The following is a 15132-nucleotide window of genomic DNA, read 5'->3' as shown; positions in this document are numbered from 1 at the left end:
TTTAAATTGTTGATCACGTGATACAACTCTTGGTAGTCTTAATCATACCAAATAGCTGTAAAACCTGTTATTTAAAAGTGCCATCTAGTTTCACGCTGACTCGACAAGAAGAAGAACTTGATTTCAACAGTGAAATCAGAGATTTAGACAAGAACTGAGACCCAGTAAACTACATGAACTGAGTGACCCCTCTAAAGCAATATTTCTCCTAGCGGGGAATAACTAGCAGACATGACTTAGCCTCAATCTTTCTTATCAAACTCTCTACCAAACAAGATTTAAATAAATCTGAAAATATCTCGGGTCCTATATATGAGATCTTGAAGTAAATTGAATCGTCATCTGGTGCCAGTCTGAAGAGAACAGCCATGCATTGGACTCTCCTGACTTCGGGAACTTGAAAGCATGGAATGCCAATACGTAACTGGGCTTTAAGCGAGCAGTATGTCGCCAATAGACTTGGAAATAAAAACAATTAATTTTGAAAATAACTCTCATGATCTATAATTGCTATGCTATATGGCATTTGCTCCTCAAATAAATGCAGTGAATATGAGACGAGAGTATCATACAAATACTATCTCTTTTTCACATCCTGATCTCTCAAGCCTCAAAGCCTTACCGGCCAACTCTCCGAACGGGTCTACCAAGGATAAAATAACAGGCGTTCTTGTACTTTTAACTAAACCTACGGTCGTCGAAGGAGCCGGCCAACTTATTCCCATAGAATGGCCTGCCAGAACTTTACAAATTGCATTTCATATATCCTCCTCATTCCATTTTGCAATTCAAGTACCAAAATTGCATTTTGCAAGTCAAATGCATTGCATCCTGCATTTTCATATCTCATATCCCAACACCCCACCAGATTTTCATTTCAATTCCATTTCCTACAATTAACAATTCCATTCCAACACTTTTATCGCCCACACCAACTTTACATTTACCGAGTACCGTTTCACCTCTGTAATAAGACTATGGCCAATCCATACAGTGAACTACCAGGCCTATGCAGGGACAGACGGCACATGCAGCCAAAGCCCAGTTCCACTCATACAGTGAAACGTGCAAAACTCACACAATTAACAGAATTTAAAAACCGACTTGCACCGCTACCACCGCGGCATCAACCACCGTCGCGGGCTGTGCTTCCGGCGGCTGGGGCTCCGCCCCAGACCCCGCTGCTCCTCTCGCTGCGCTCGAGTCGTTTCTCGGGGATCCCCACACCCACTCTTCTCCCCATTGAGCAACCATCAGCTACCACACTTTTCCATCACAAGTCTGGGACCCCGACGAAACGACTCGAGCGTAGCGAGAGGAGCAGCGGGGTCTGGGGCGGAGCCCCAGCCGCCGGAGGCAGTCCCCCTCCCACTGAATAAGGTCACCCAGTCAGTGGGCCCGTTGAGTCATACATCGCCACCTCCTGTCTGCATACAGGTATTTTTGGGGGAAAAACTGTTGAGTTTGGCGTCGTGAGTGGGTCTATTTACCCGCAGCGCCGTTGTGGGGAGGGTATCTATGCATGGCCGTTCTTATCTCGCAGTTGATTGTGCAAGGCCCGTTAGCCCCTCAAAACGCGGTGTGGGGTAGTGGTGGGCCGGGTAGGACGCGGGGAGAATTGTCGCGCTAGGGACCCACCACCGGGCACTGGGGTGGTGGGTACATTCCATGCATTCGCGGACTGCCGGTTCGATGGGGGCTAGCTTCGGGCTGGTGGGCTTAGCGGGGTCTATAACAACAAACAACAACCGTAACAACTCATCTGTAACAGAGTTGCAGGTACTATCCCCACACTAGCACATAGCATCGGGGCCAGGCACGTCGATTTAAGCGGGGTCTAGAATAGCCCACTGCAATAGCATTCCAGGTCTATACCCTATAGCTCGTAGCGTCGTCGCGAGGGGTAGCCCCGGTATCGGGGACACACGCTAAAACACGTCGTCCCACGACAATTGATCCGCTGCCGCTAACTCCCACTCACACGCCCACACCCACACCAACACCTACCCCGTGAGATCACTCACACCCACCTCAGTGGGCCCTCACCCCGAACAAATCTCCTGCGAAGCAGGAGCAACGGGGTCTGGGGCAGCGCCCCAGCCGCCGGAGGCACACCCACCCCCAGCCTGTCTTATCAGTTCGTATAACGTGTGGGGTAAACCCGGAAAATATCCCCCAGGCCCAGGCTCATTCTCCGTCGTGTGGGGTCTCGCGTGGGGGCGCTTGAACCAGACTGCCGGACAAACGGGGCCATCTCGCTCGGATTATCATTAGCACGGTGCGTGGTGGCCACGATGGCACGCGTGCTGCTGCGAATAATTAACCGGTGGGATGCTGCCTCCGGCGGCTGGGGCTGCGCCCCAGACCCCGTGGCTCCTCTCGCTTCGCTCGAGTCGAGCGTGGGATCGCCCCTGTGTTAGGGAGGTTTGCACTCGGGGAGCCATCGGCGCCAATCACACCGTGCGGACGCACGTCCACCACTTATCTTGCACGGCACATATCGACCTGCATACCCACTCGGGGAGGTCCCCGGGCCCGGGGGTGGGCCGCAAGTGCCTCCGGCGGCTGGGGCTCCGCCCCAGACCCCATAGCTCCTGCTTCGCAGGAGTTGCTAGGACCCTCCCCGACACCCGACTCGAGCGTAGCGAGAGGAGCAGTGGGGTCTGGGGCGCAGCCCCAGCCGCCGGAGGCAGCACCCCACCCCCGGAGGGCCTGCACGGGCGAATATGTGTACCCCGGGTGTTTAAGCTGTCAGAACCCCACACACTTGGCACCGTGGGTCGCTGCAGCCAGCCGGGGGTCTATGCATGGACTGGGTGAATTATCCAGAGCCTGGCAGTGGTGGTCCGGAGAAATGGACGCATGGCTGGTGCGATCGGTGTCGGGAAATCGAACGCAAAACAAAAAGAATAGTTTAATCGTAAAATCGATGTTGTTTTTGTTTTCATCACCAGTGGCTCCGCGATGTTGCCACGATGACGATGGCGGCGGTGGTGGGGGTGCGGCCGCTCGATATACCGGGCTACGGGAACTCAAGTCTCGGAGGGGGGTGCTGGATCGGTGCAGCTGGCAATCAGCCGGTTGTAGTTAGTGCTGATAATATTCTGTGCAGCGGTGCCGACGTAAAGAACTTTTGTCCGCATCAAGCAACTTTTATCCCATTGAGCCAAGATCGGCGGGGTGCGTTTGTGGTTGTTCCCCGCAAGCCACGCCTGATGTGCCGCTCATGTGGGCCACTAGCCGATAACAAGGTAGCTTAGTAACAAGGGGGTCATCAGCGAGGTTCAAGTGCTACTACTGTTACAGGAGTAGCTCGGTGGGGAGTCGTGGGAATGCACTGGCCTTTCCTCACCCGGTAAAGCGCGATCTGACGGCACGCGGAACATGGATCACGGACTACGGAATACGGATCCTGGTTACTGAGATGGGCATGCCCCTCACCGAGGTGTGCCTCCGGCGGCTGGGGCTCCGCCCCAGACCCTGGTGGCTCCTCTCGCTTCGCTCGAGTCGCTTTCGTCAACGGTCCCGGCAATCTCCTGCGAAGCAGGAGCTACCAGGGTCTGGGGCGGAGCCCCAGCCGCCGGAGGCAGTCCCCCCGCTCTGGCCTAGTTTATCCGGCCACTGTTTCACCAGGACTCCTGCAGCTGCACCACACCTCACCTCCTGCCGTCCCCGGCCGCATGTCTCCCGCGATCCCCATCCCCTCCCCTCCCCCCTCCTTTTGCCAACTCTATCGCTACCATAACTCTCATTTCCATTCTCACACCCCCTCTGTCTCGCAACCAGTCCGTTACGGTGGTACACCAGCGCCACCTACCACGAGCGTGGTCTCGTGAAACGAACCACGCGGCCCCTGCCCACACGGCACTGCTGCAGCGAGTACGTGCCAGTGGGGGCAGCATCTCCGTGGGCAAGGGCGCCAGAGTTTTTCCGAACACTGCATGTATAATTTAGCACCAGCCGATCCCCGCAGTTATCGGCACCTTCTCCCGAATACCACATACGACCCTACTTCCGGGCCCAGGGGGCCGAGGGGGGTGTGCCTCCGGCGGCTGGGGCTCCGCCCCAGACCCTGGTGGCTCCTCTCGCTTCGCTCGAGTCGTTTCGTCCGAGTCGTTTCGTCGTCGGTCCCCACCAACTCTTGCGAAGCAAGAGCTACCAGGGTCTGGGGCGGAGCCCCAGCCGCCGGAGGCAGACCCCCCAGCCAAGTGTGTGTAAGAGAATAAATTAATCATTAATAAATAAGTCATAGAATCGTGGTCGTGAAAATGCAGTTAAATAGTGTGTGAGTGTGGGGTTTAGACGAGCTCGTCGGCTTCCCAGTCGAGTCCCAGGCGTTGGTAGAGCTGGGATTGCACTTGGACCCAGACCACTTGTTTCTCGTGGCGGGTAAGACTGGGCTTGGGCTTTTGTGAGTTCATGTTATTCTTGAGGTACGAGGGGAAGTCGGGAGACGTGGACGAGGATGCAAGGAGGGCTTTCTTGAGAAGCGAGTTGGACGAGGATGAATGCGATGAGGTTTCTTTGGCAAGAGCTTGTTTCTGGCGCTTGAGTTGCATGCAAACTCTCTTATAATCCAATCGGCATTGAGCTTCACATCCCAGGTTTAACAGATAGTTTTCAATGATGTTTCTCCATTCAGGTTTGCTTAATGGCGCAAACTCGTTCCCATTAGCTTGGTTACCAACAATTCTGCGACGAGCAGCTTCAACTGTGTATTGAGCAGTTTGAACAAGGAATCGCTTGTCAAAATTGTGCTCCTTGTAAATATCTGAAGACACTAAAGTATCAACAATCTGCTCGTTTGAAGCGTTCAATGGCAAGTGCATCATTCTGTAACCCGACTCTTGAACCACGGGTAAAACTCCGTTCCATTCCGGTTGTAATTCACACACTATTAACAGAGATCGCACGTCGTTGACTGTCCAGTCAACAATAGCACGATCAGTGAATTTGGGTCGACCAATATCGTTGAGTAATCTGGGGTCAGCAAGAACTTCTGGTGCATACATATCAGAGAAGTTCTTGGCTATAAGATCCTTTAAAGGAAGGACCTTGGCAGTAGTGGGCTTGGATACATGTTCAATGTGAGAAAATGAAGGCTTTCCAAGACCAGGAGAGCTGACTCTTACCGTTGGTGACGATAACAGGCTCTGTGGAATATGTTGTGACATGGCTGTGGAGTACATGGTAGAGATCATTGTAGACATAGCGAAATGATTATTCCTTCCAGTTGTGTCAATAGTTTTGGTTTTTATACTGTGGTGGTACCAGTGGTGCTGTTGTAGTGGTTGAAGCAAGCTGTAGTAGTAACAGTAATAGTACTATGGAGCAGTTGTAGTACTATGGGCGATAGAGGTAGTAGCAATAGCAGTGGCAGTGGCAGTAGTACTATGAACCAGTTGTAGTACTATTAATAATAACAAATGATAATGGTAAATGAATAATAATAATAATGATGATAATAAAACTTATAACTTTTTGTTGTTGTTACCCCGTAAATTATGTATCTAGAAAATCCGGGGTGAGATATGGGATTCTTTTATATCTTATTCAACTGTTGTGGTTACTTATTAGTCTGTAGAATCATCGGCACGAAAACCCTCTCAACCGAAGATGTGGGGGCTTAAACCTTGGTCCATATTTCTTTTTCGGTGGAAATTTTCCTCCTTTGCTTTTTCCCCATTTATTCCTGTTCCATGCAACTGCAACCCTCTACAAACCCGGCAAATACTCACATTGCTTTTTCCCGACTCCCAGAGATTGGCGATGGCTAGATGGGGGTGTGGGTGCGAAAAGTGGGAAACTCCAGACCCGAACGCACTAATGCGCATACGGCAACGGAAGAAATCGCACCCACATCCACCTTCGCTACCACACCCACGCTACCCACGCAACCCACGCAACCCACATCTACCGCCAGCGGGTAATGGTAATGGGTATTATGGCTGAAATCATTTGCTGCATGGGGGGTACTAATCACCCCCTAGAGGCCCAGGCCCGGTTCTGGCCCCATTCCCTCCCCACGCTAACTTCCGTGGGCATGTTGTCCCACGTTTTGTCGCGGTTACTACTACCGCCAGAGTGGGGTCGACGGTTGGTGGGTGGGTCCTGCCCTCCGGCGGCTGGGGCTCTGCCCCAGACCCCGTGGCTCCTCTCGCTTCGCTCGAGTCGGTTGAGCGGGGATTATGGCAGTTTGGGGATGCGTTATGGTTTCTGAGACATAATCCCGGGGGGCATGTAGACGAGTTTTTTTTATGGCCGGGTGTGGGGAAATCAAAACAGTCCTGCCTATATCGGCAGTGGCAGGAGCGGGGGGCGGGGGGAGAACACACGAAGAAACATCCATGCATGAACAGCCTCTCGCTACTACTGCTCCCACTCTGCTGCCGCTATCAACGGGGTCACGACAAGAGTGGGGAAATGACAACAGTCACGCAGGGACGCCGTCGTCTTCGTGTTCCACCGCTAACCACTTTTCCACAGCCTGCCCGCTATGAACTAACTGTGTGGAGAAACTAAACGCGGGGGCCTTCCCGTCTCTCCCCCTTCCAGCGGGGGTGGGGTGGGTGTGCCTCCGGCGGCTGGGGCGCTGCCCCAGACCCCGTAGCTCCTGCTTCGCAGGAGACCACCCGGGGACCCCCCGCACCGACTCGAGCGCAGCGAGAGGAGCAACCAGGGTCTGGGGCGGAGCCCCAGCCGCCGGAGGCAGTACCCCCAGCCCTGTGCATGTGTCGGAAAGGGCTGTGTTTGATGGAAATTATTGTGTCTTCTGTTTTATTACCAATTTGGTATTCTATCTAAACCGACCGTATCTAAGGTTTGGCTGTGTGATAATTTGATGGAAAGGGCAACTTTTAGGCCCGAGTTTATTTGGCAATACCGACAGCCTAGGTTGGACCCCGGAACCTTCCTGCACGGTCTTGGGGTTTATATGCGGGTGCCGGATGGGGTCAGGGTGATAATCTATTTTATTAACATTAACATTAGCATTATAATTATTGATTACTACTGATATGATTGATCGATCACGATAACAGATGTTCCGATTATAGAATACAGTGCCGCGCCTGATATTATGGTTCGATTTATGCTGGCGATTATAGTTGAACCGCCAGCACCCCAATCACCGGACCATTATGGCAATCTACTATCGACCTGTCAAATTATGGTCCTAAAACTATGATTGCAGTCTAATCATGGATAAACTTAACGCGAAATGGTTCCGTGGCTGGGGCCAGGGTCGAGACGGGGGCGGGGGTGTGCCTCCGGCGGCTGGGGCTCCGCCCCAGACCCTGGTTGCTCCTGCTTCGCAGGAGATGCCCCGGGACCCCCTGTAACGACTCGAGCGCAGCGAGAGGAGCAACCAGGGTCTGGGGCGGAGCCCCAGCCGCCGGAGGCAGAGGGAGGGGTCGACCTCGTTTAGACGATGGGGTGCCGGCTGGCTGGCACATGCGAGTTGTCGTTGACGTCGGCTGCGTCCGGTTGTCGGTCGGGTGGTGGTCGGTAGGATCTCGGTAGCGGTGGGTTTGAGTGAGAGTGTGGGAGGAAGCTTGGTCCGAGACATTTTTGGAGCTGAGCCTCTGGCTCTGGATAGAAAAAAACTTTGGTTTCAGGTCCAGAGAGCAGGTAGAGCAGCAGCTCCGAGAACCGAGCACCGAATGGCAGGTGGCCCCCATACAGGCCGGAACGTGGTCGATGGGCCCGTAGCATGAGCAGGGGCAGCAGCAGGGGCAGCGGTAGCGGTAGCAGTAGCGATAGTAGGCCGGAGGTGGATTCCGGGACCCTGTAGTAGTATAGCCGCAGCAGTACTGCCGACGGACCTACCTGCCGCTCCCTGTAGTAGCATGGCCTGCAGTAGTCTCAGCTCATTCCGCTGCTGCTGCTGCGCTCGTGCTGCTCCTGCCCCTGCCGGTTTCTGCTGCTGCTGGTTCAGGTGCTACTTCAGCCGGGGCTGTGGGGCCGCTGTTACTGTTACCCTATCAATATTTCCGGAATATAGCTTATACGGCAGGGATCAGGGGGAGCTTTTTTCACCAGGTCCAAATCCAGGTCCAAGTTCAAGTTCAGTTCCAGTTCCAGGTCCAGGTCCAGGTCCCAATCCTGGTTTGGGTTCTGGTTCTGGTGGTTACAATCTCATCTCTGCTGCTTCTGCTGCTTCTGCTGTCCTACCGCCGATGTCACATCTGCTGCCTCTTGGCGGGCCCATTTTGAGCCTGGTGTGATGGATTCAAGCCCGGGGAACAATTTTCTCTGCCTGGCCAACTGAACTAACCGCGTACTAGTAGTCCTGCTACACCACGCATGACGCTGCCAGTCCCCCCACGCCCGACTGAAGCGAAGCGCCAGCTGCCGGAGGCAGCAGCACCCACTCCCAATTACTCCCCCAAGTGTAGCCCTCGGAGGGATACTAACCCACTAATCCCCGAGGGACATGTTGCATTGCTAGCTCGACGCATTGTCGCAGCCCTTAGCCGCGGTCGTTACCGTTGTTCCCCTATCGGCAGCTACCTGAACATATCGAGCTAGTACTCTTTGGTAGCGAAGGGCCATGGCTCTGATGTCTGTGGTGCAGTAGAAGCAGAGTTCCCAAACCGTCCGTTTCTCCGAGAAGCAAAGACTATGTATGCACCATGCACCTGGCTCAATCTATGCACCGAACTGCTGCGATCTTGCCGACGCCTACAGAGTCTCACAATTACCCCGCATTCTGCCCATCGCTACGGCTGTCTGCACGTACTTTTTCGGATGATGACTCTATCTGCCCCACAAATGAGTCTACCGAGCAGACTTCGGGCCACCACCCGAACGACGACAATTATCGTGCTCGTGCAGCGACAATTGGAATCTTCATGCCGTTTGTCGGTAGGTGACCCAGTCGGAACGACCCGACCCTTTCGATAACTGTTTGTGTGCCTGCCCCGCCAGTTGCTTTGGTATGGCCTGCAGTATCATCGGGCTATTGGCTCAGGCCAGCTTCCATATCTCTCGCCCCCTCTCCGGATGGCTTGTGACTGATAGTCGTCGGGCACTAGTAAGCCCTTTTTGGTTACTTACTCTTGTCTCAGTCCAGGTCTCAGTCCAGGTTTTAGTCCAGGTCTTAGTCCAGGTCTCAGGTCTGTTCTCAAGCTGGGGTATGTGGTCTGAAGATATCAGATGACTGCCATGTCTCAGAGGTCCTTGTCACCGCTACCGGATAGATCCAGCCCTGATAGGGCCATCTTACACGCAGCCAATGCTTCCATCCAGTGGTCCGTGTCTCACATCCACCTCCTATCTCGGTCAATAACAAACCTTTGTTGCAGCGACGCCTGAGGCGCCGATACCTGAAACCTTCTTTCTTATCTCCCAGGCGGGGTGGGGTGGGGGTGCTGCCTCCGGCGGCTGGGGCTCCGCCCCAGACCCTGGTTGCTCCTGCTTCGCAGGAGATAGCGGGCACCGGAGACGCAACCGACTCGAGCGCAGCGAGAGGAGCAGCGGGGTCTGGGGCAGCGCCCCAGCCGCCGGAGGCAGACCCCCCCAAACAAAGTTTGGTTCCGGCGCAAAAAAGCAGGCGCGGCGGGTTGCCAGTTCGGGGTGAAGTGGGCGCATCGCGGGGTATTTCGTTTCTGAGCGTCGGTGGGTGTCCCATCCGGGTGCATATTTAACCCAATCTCGGGTAAATTTCGTGTGCGCCGTGAGCGAAGAAGCTCCGAACGGCGCTGGCGCTTTCTGTGTTCGCATGGCATCGCATTCATTCGATCGGTCTCGGTTTGGGTTTCTGGGTCGGGTCAAACCCCAAAACTGAATTCGTACTGCAGCCCGCCAGCCATGTCTTCGATGAGGAGTTCTAATTACCCCGGACAATGGGTTGTCGCCAACACAAGACCATCATCACCATCTGTCCGGGATTATTCACGGATTTCAAACATGCTGCATCATCACCCCCACTACCCCCGCACCCCTTTTGGGCCGCTGCCGACCCCCCATTCTCATGTACCTCATCTGCATCTCATCGCACCCTTCCATCGTCCCACACACAAGAGCTCCCCCGCATTTTACCCCCATGCTCCGTTCTGAGCACTCTTCCTTTAGTCCTTCCGGAACTCGATTACTCTTCTGAGCCACCATACTAGATCGGGCTCCACATCGATCGTACCGTGGTTGGGGGGTGGGGTCGTGCCTCCGGCGGCTGGGGCTCCGCCCCAGACCCTGGCTGCTCCTCTCGCTTCGCTCGAGTCGTTACGTCTCCGGTCCCGGTAATCTCTTGCGAAGCAAGAGCAACCAGGGTCTGGGGCGGAGCCCCAGCCGCCGGAGGCACACACCCCCACCCTCACCTCCACCCCCACCACAATCGTCGGGTGAGGGGCCAGCAACCGAGTCGAGTGATAGTCTCTGTTGTGTAAACAGAGCACACGACAAGTCGATTGAGGGGTGGTCGTTTGCTTGCGCGATAAGTGCGTGACGTCAACCGAGGTGCTGTGCCCCACCTCGTTCGCTCAATCTCATATCACATGATATCCAGCCGAGCCTGTAACATGGGCTAAAGTTTATTGATAAACTCTGTTGCTGAGCGGGGTCTACCGCTGCTAGCAACTCCGCGGTCGGGGGAAGTGCTTCCGGCAGCTGGGGAGATTGCTGCGAGCATCGACCCACGAAAACGAATCGAGCGCAGCGAGAGAAAGTCTGGGGCAGAGCCCTAGCCGCCGGAGGCACGACCCCTTGGCGATCGATGTGGAGATCTGCAGGGCCTCGGTGAGGAGGGGACTGCCTCCGGCGGCTGGGGCTCCGCCCCAGACCCTGGTTGCTCCTCTCGCTGCACTCGAGTCGGGGTGGGAAGTGATGGGAAAATGGGTTCTGAGTCGCTGCTGAGGTTGGAGCTGGGGGCTGGGGGTTGAGGATTGATCAGCACTTTTGTGAGAGAGGAGCTGGCAAGGAATGAGATCGTGTTTGGGTTTGTGTTTTAATTGTGGATTGGAGAGTCTTGTAGCTGGTGGTGATTTGTCGGAGATTTTAGTACTTCTGAGGGACCGGATTATCTATCTGCTTGACAGTGCATAAAGTTGCATGCCGCTGCATGGATGTACGCAACGGAAAAATCAACCAGGGGAGAGGACAAAGTGGAGAACGGGGTAACCGGTGTGACTTTATCGATATCTTAGTATGATAAAGAGTAGAGAGGGTATGAGGTTTGATGGGTGGCACATCAGGATGGCATTATTTATCTCCTGGGTTCGAAATCTCATAGGTCAATTGGGCAAGACCGAGTCGATCCCACTTCATTGCAACAGAATCACGGGGTTTTATACTTCTACGGAAAGTCCAAAAGCAGATTAGATAAATGAAGTATAATATATTTCTTTCTAGGTTCGGTGTTCAGTGTCAAGACTGCCACAGTTTCTGGCTGCTTATAGACCTCTGTAACTTGCCGCATGCGCCGCATTGTCGCGACACTCAACCAATCATAGCCAAAGGGATGTAATGGTACCCAAACCCTACTTGTCGTGAAGTAGTTTTGTCGAATTCGGCCGGGACCAGTGTCGATTGTCACGAAAGAGATAATTATCAGTCCTTCTTAACACAACACAAAATGAGTCTGACCAGTTTACCAGAGCCTCGTAAGTATAGGATCTGGTGTATTTTAGGGGTATATCTAGGGTAGAAGTGATTTTTTCAAAGGTCAGAGTAGGGTCATGGCCGAACACATCGGGAACGGTTGAACCAATGTCGAAATTGGTACTATTCGATATAAGAAGTCTGTGATAGTTATGAGTAGTTTGATATGGTTATTGGTTACTTCACTGCGTGATTTGTACTTCTGAAATATGCTTTTTTTTTTTGATAAAGTAAGATAGATATGGAATTTGGCAACCTTCGAAGTACAAACTGTGAATAAGCCTGAGATCGGTATCAATAAGCTGAACTGAGTACTTGATGGATGCGATAATCGCCAGAAGTCTTTTGGCTTGTCTGATAATTTTTTTTGAATGCTGATTTCGAATTCTAAGAATATGGCAGAGTGTAAATGTTCAACATGATAAGAAAACTACTTGCCCTAGATGACCCAAGATCGCCAAGTTTTCAAGTACTAACATTGTAATAAAGTCTCCGAGGAGGAAATGAAGCAACACAAAATCCCAATCCAATGGCGTGATCGTTGTGCTTCTTTACTAGTACCACTTAACAAATGTAGACGGGAAGGTAGTTTCTTGCCTTGGAACTGTCAACAGGAAAGACACGCTTATGAAGAATGCCAATGGCTCGATTTCCAAAGAAGAGTTAAACAATTGGAGAAGATCAAGGCTGAGCGTGATGCTGCCGCTGCCAACTAGAGGCCCAAGATTTAATCTCAAAAACTATTGCATATGACTAGTCGTTAATATATACATTTACATATAGTAAAGCAGTCTCCTTGGACTGCTTACACCCGACCTATTTCTTGGGCTCGAACAATGGCACGTGGATAAATGACCAGCCGACACTTGATTTTGAATCATATGTGGGCCAGGTAAACGTGTTTTAGGGTCTTTCTTTCTGAACCGTCATGGCTCGGTGATCAGCCGACACTTGATTTGAGTAAGGTGAGTCTCCGGGCGACTGGTTTAGAGATATGACTGGGTCATCTGAAACTCTAGAAGATTATTGTCGTCGGTTCTGTACTCGGCCTCAAGCCGATAGAACTGTATGATCCTTGGAGATGAACCATTTCATGATTTCACGAAAAATTTAAAACTTCGGCCTATTCTCCATTCTTGTGATCAACTTTCAAACGGTTACAACAGCTCAGAATAATGCCCGAGGCAAATTACTACACTGCAAGAAAGAACAAATTGAGAGGAAAAAAAAGAAAGAATAAATAAATATATTAAGATTGGACGTCAATGAGCATTAGTTAGTTAGACCACCAGTTGTGATGTCGGTAGTAATTTTGTTGGCTATATTTGCCAGTTTTCGATCTATTTGTCGAAATAGTAGAGAATTTTTTGGACCATTCAGTTTTTCGTGGAAGGAAGCTACACTCTCATGAACATATTCGTATGAAACCTTCTGTATTAAGAAAACTTACTGTTCAACATGAGAAGGCGGTGTTCGAGGAGATACTATAGGCAGGGAGGTATTGGGCATATTTGTTCCCATCACTGTACCTGCTGTCATAGATGTACTTCCTGAATTAGCATTACCATTGTTGTTAGCCTGTGACGCACGGAAGTCTTTTCGTTCACGAAGTATTTCAGCTGCCTCGGTCTCCCCCTTTTTCTTAACAAGCTTAGCATGATACAGACCACAGGCATTACACAAGGTACGCGCACCATCTGGACCTCGTCTCCATTCCGGTGTATCTGTAATACCGCATTGATGACAGTGAATTTCCTCTCGAGGTGATGAGCGTGTTCGCTTTCTGGAGTGACGTCGGTTGTTGTTTCCATCTACGTCCAACTCTTGTGAATGACTGCGATGAAAGTCGTAGCCATTATTGTATTGATTTGATTGCTGTTGTTGCTGTTGCTGTGCTTGAGCCTGCGCTTGATGGGCATCGGCAATTTGCTTGTGGTGGTCATAGAGACGTATGTACCAGTGCTCGAGCACCTCTCCTGCAAACCGAACCCGTTCTATCAGCCGATGTAGGTTGTCCAGGACCGGCCCTTCGGTATCGTTTTTGGCTGTGCTAACGAAGTGATACAGATGACTAGCGGTGTCTTCAATTTCTGTAAAGTGTGACGCTGGGTCTGTATCGACAACTTGCCCGTGATTGTTATAGTCTTGAGGCGGAACCATATTCCCGTGCTGTGGGTGCACTGATCCTTGATCTATATGTTGATGAGGATTGTGCATTCCGTTATTAAATGGATTGGAATAGCTCACATTAGTCGATGGCGGTACAGAATGAATAGGGCTCTGCGTCTGTTGCTGATTATAAACAAGTGATGTGTTGATTGCATTCATATGATACGACTGGTTCGAATTATACATCGGAGTATTAGTTCCACTAGGCTGAGCACTTGTATAGCCGATTGGGGCAGACATTCTGCTCATTTCAGTGGCCCGTGTAGGTGATATCGTTTGGGAAGAGGTAGGAGAGGGCACGTTAGATTGTGGATTAGAGATTCCTGGCCCTGATAGAGGAGGTACTCTAATATAAGGCATCGATGATTTCCTTTCTGAATCATGATATGATGACTGATTGTTGGCTATTGAATGAACGGGTCCCTTTCGTTCTTGATCAAAGTATCCTCCTGAGACTGGACCCGATGTATTACTGAGTTTAGGTGTCGAGGCAATTGAACCGGGGTTGGAGTTTCCATTACTAGACACAGCCAAGGGTTTTAAATTGGGATGGATATCCACTTGTCGAGCTTGACTTGAACCATAGTCAGAAGAATTCGATCGGGATGGTGAATTAGGTCCATTGGAGTTATTAATACCTACTGTGTTATGCCCAGTTACTGGCCCACCACTTGAAATAGTTGCTGTAGACATGGGTGTGGTCGATGTTCCAGATGTCTCATATGAAGAGTACTGGTCCAATTGCGGATGTGGGTAACGTTGAGACTGTTTTCTCTGATTGGGTTCGTCTGATGACCGCCTGGATGCTGGGGGTGAAAAGTAACCGGGAACTCGGTTCTCCGATCCAGACTTTCTAGTATCCGGAATCTCCTTGAAATGACTTCGAGGAGGAGATAAAGGAGATGGGCCAGCTGGTCCAACAGATGAGAATTGTGACCAGTTTTGAGTGCCAATATTCAGGCGGCCTGGCTTTACACGAGTAACTGCCGATGAAGGTGACACCCCAGGAGTATGATCACTAGTAACGCCAGTATTAATAGCAGGAACTACGGTATTCTTCTTATAATTAGACGGATCGCTGGGCTCAGTTTTCACTATAGATCCGGAAGATCCAAGTCGAGACGATGGAATATTGGGTCGATGATGAAAAGGAATCGTAGATGGACTCGAAGATGTAGAATTTATCGATGCGAGCCCTCCACTGGATTGAATTCCATTGGTTATGTGATCTATAGGTGGCAATACCCTAAAAACACCATGTGTTAGTTTCTCGGTTTTATCTACAAAATAACGAGCACTATCATTTCACTACTGTTCATCCACATATCCCATGCATGCATAATAATTATCAACGCTGGTGCATAATGG

General features: G+C 51.5%; 2 protein-coding genes across 2 annotated transcripts; both read right to left on the bottom strand.

The window, feature by feature from the left end:
* Positions 1 to 4298: 4298 nt before the first annotated feature.
* Positions 4299 to 5210, bottom strand: STD1 (Std1p; the record flags this gene model as incomplete). Its single annotated transcript, XM_018878302.1, has 1 exon — positions 4299 to 5210. The coding sequence occupies one exon, from the start codon at positions 5208 to 5210 to the stop codon at positions 4299 to 4301; it is 912 nt and encodes a 303-aa protein (XP_018735619.1).
* A 7831-nt stretch (positions 5211 to 13041) lies between these two features.
* On the bottom strand, positions 13042 to 14457 carry GAT2 (Gat2p; the record flags this gene model as incomplete). Its single annotated transcript, XM_018878301.1, has 1 exon — positions 13042 to 14457. The coding sequence occupies one exon, from the start codon at positions 14455 to 14457 to the stop codon at positions 13042 to 13044; it is 1416 nt and encodes a 471-aa protein (XP_018735618.1).
* Positions 14458 to 15132: the final 675 nt, after the last annotated feature.

This window comes from Sugiyamaella lignohabitans, chromosome A (assembly GCF_001640025.1).
Source record: "Sugiyamaella lignohabitans strain CBS 10342 chromosome A, complete sequence".
NCBI lineage: Eukaryota > Fungi > Ascomycota > Dipodascomycetes > Dipodascales > Trichomonascaceae > Sugiyamaella > Sugiyamaella lignohabitans.
Note: the sequence above shows the minus strand (reverse complement) of the source record. Positions and strands in the feature narration are given on the sequence as shown.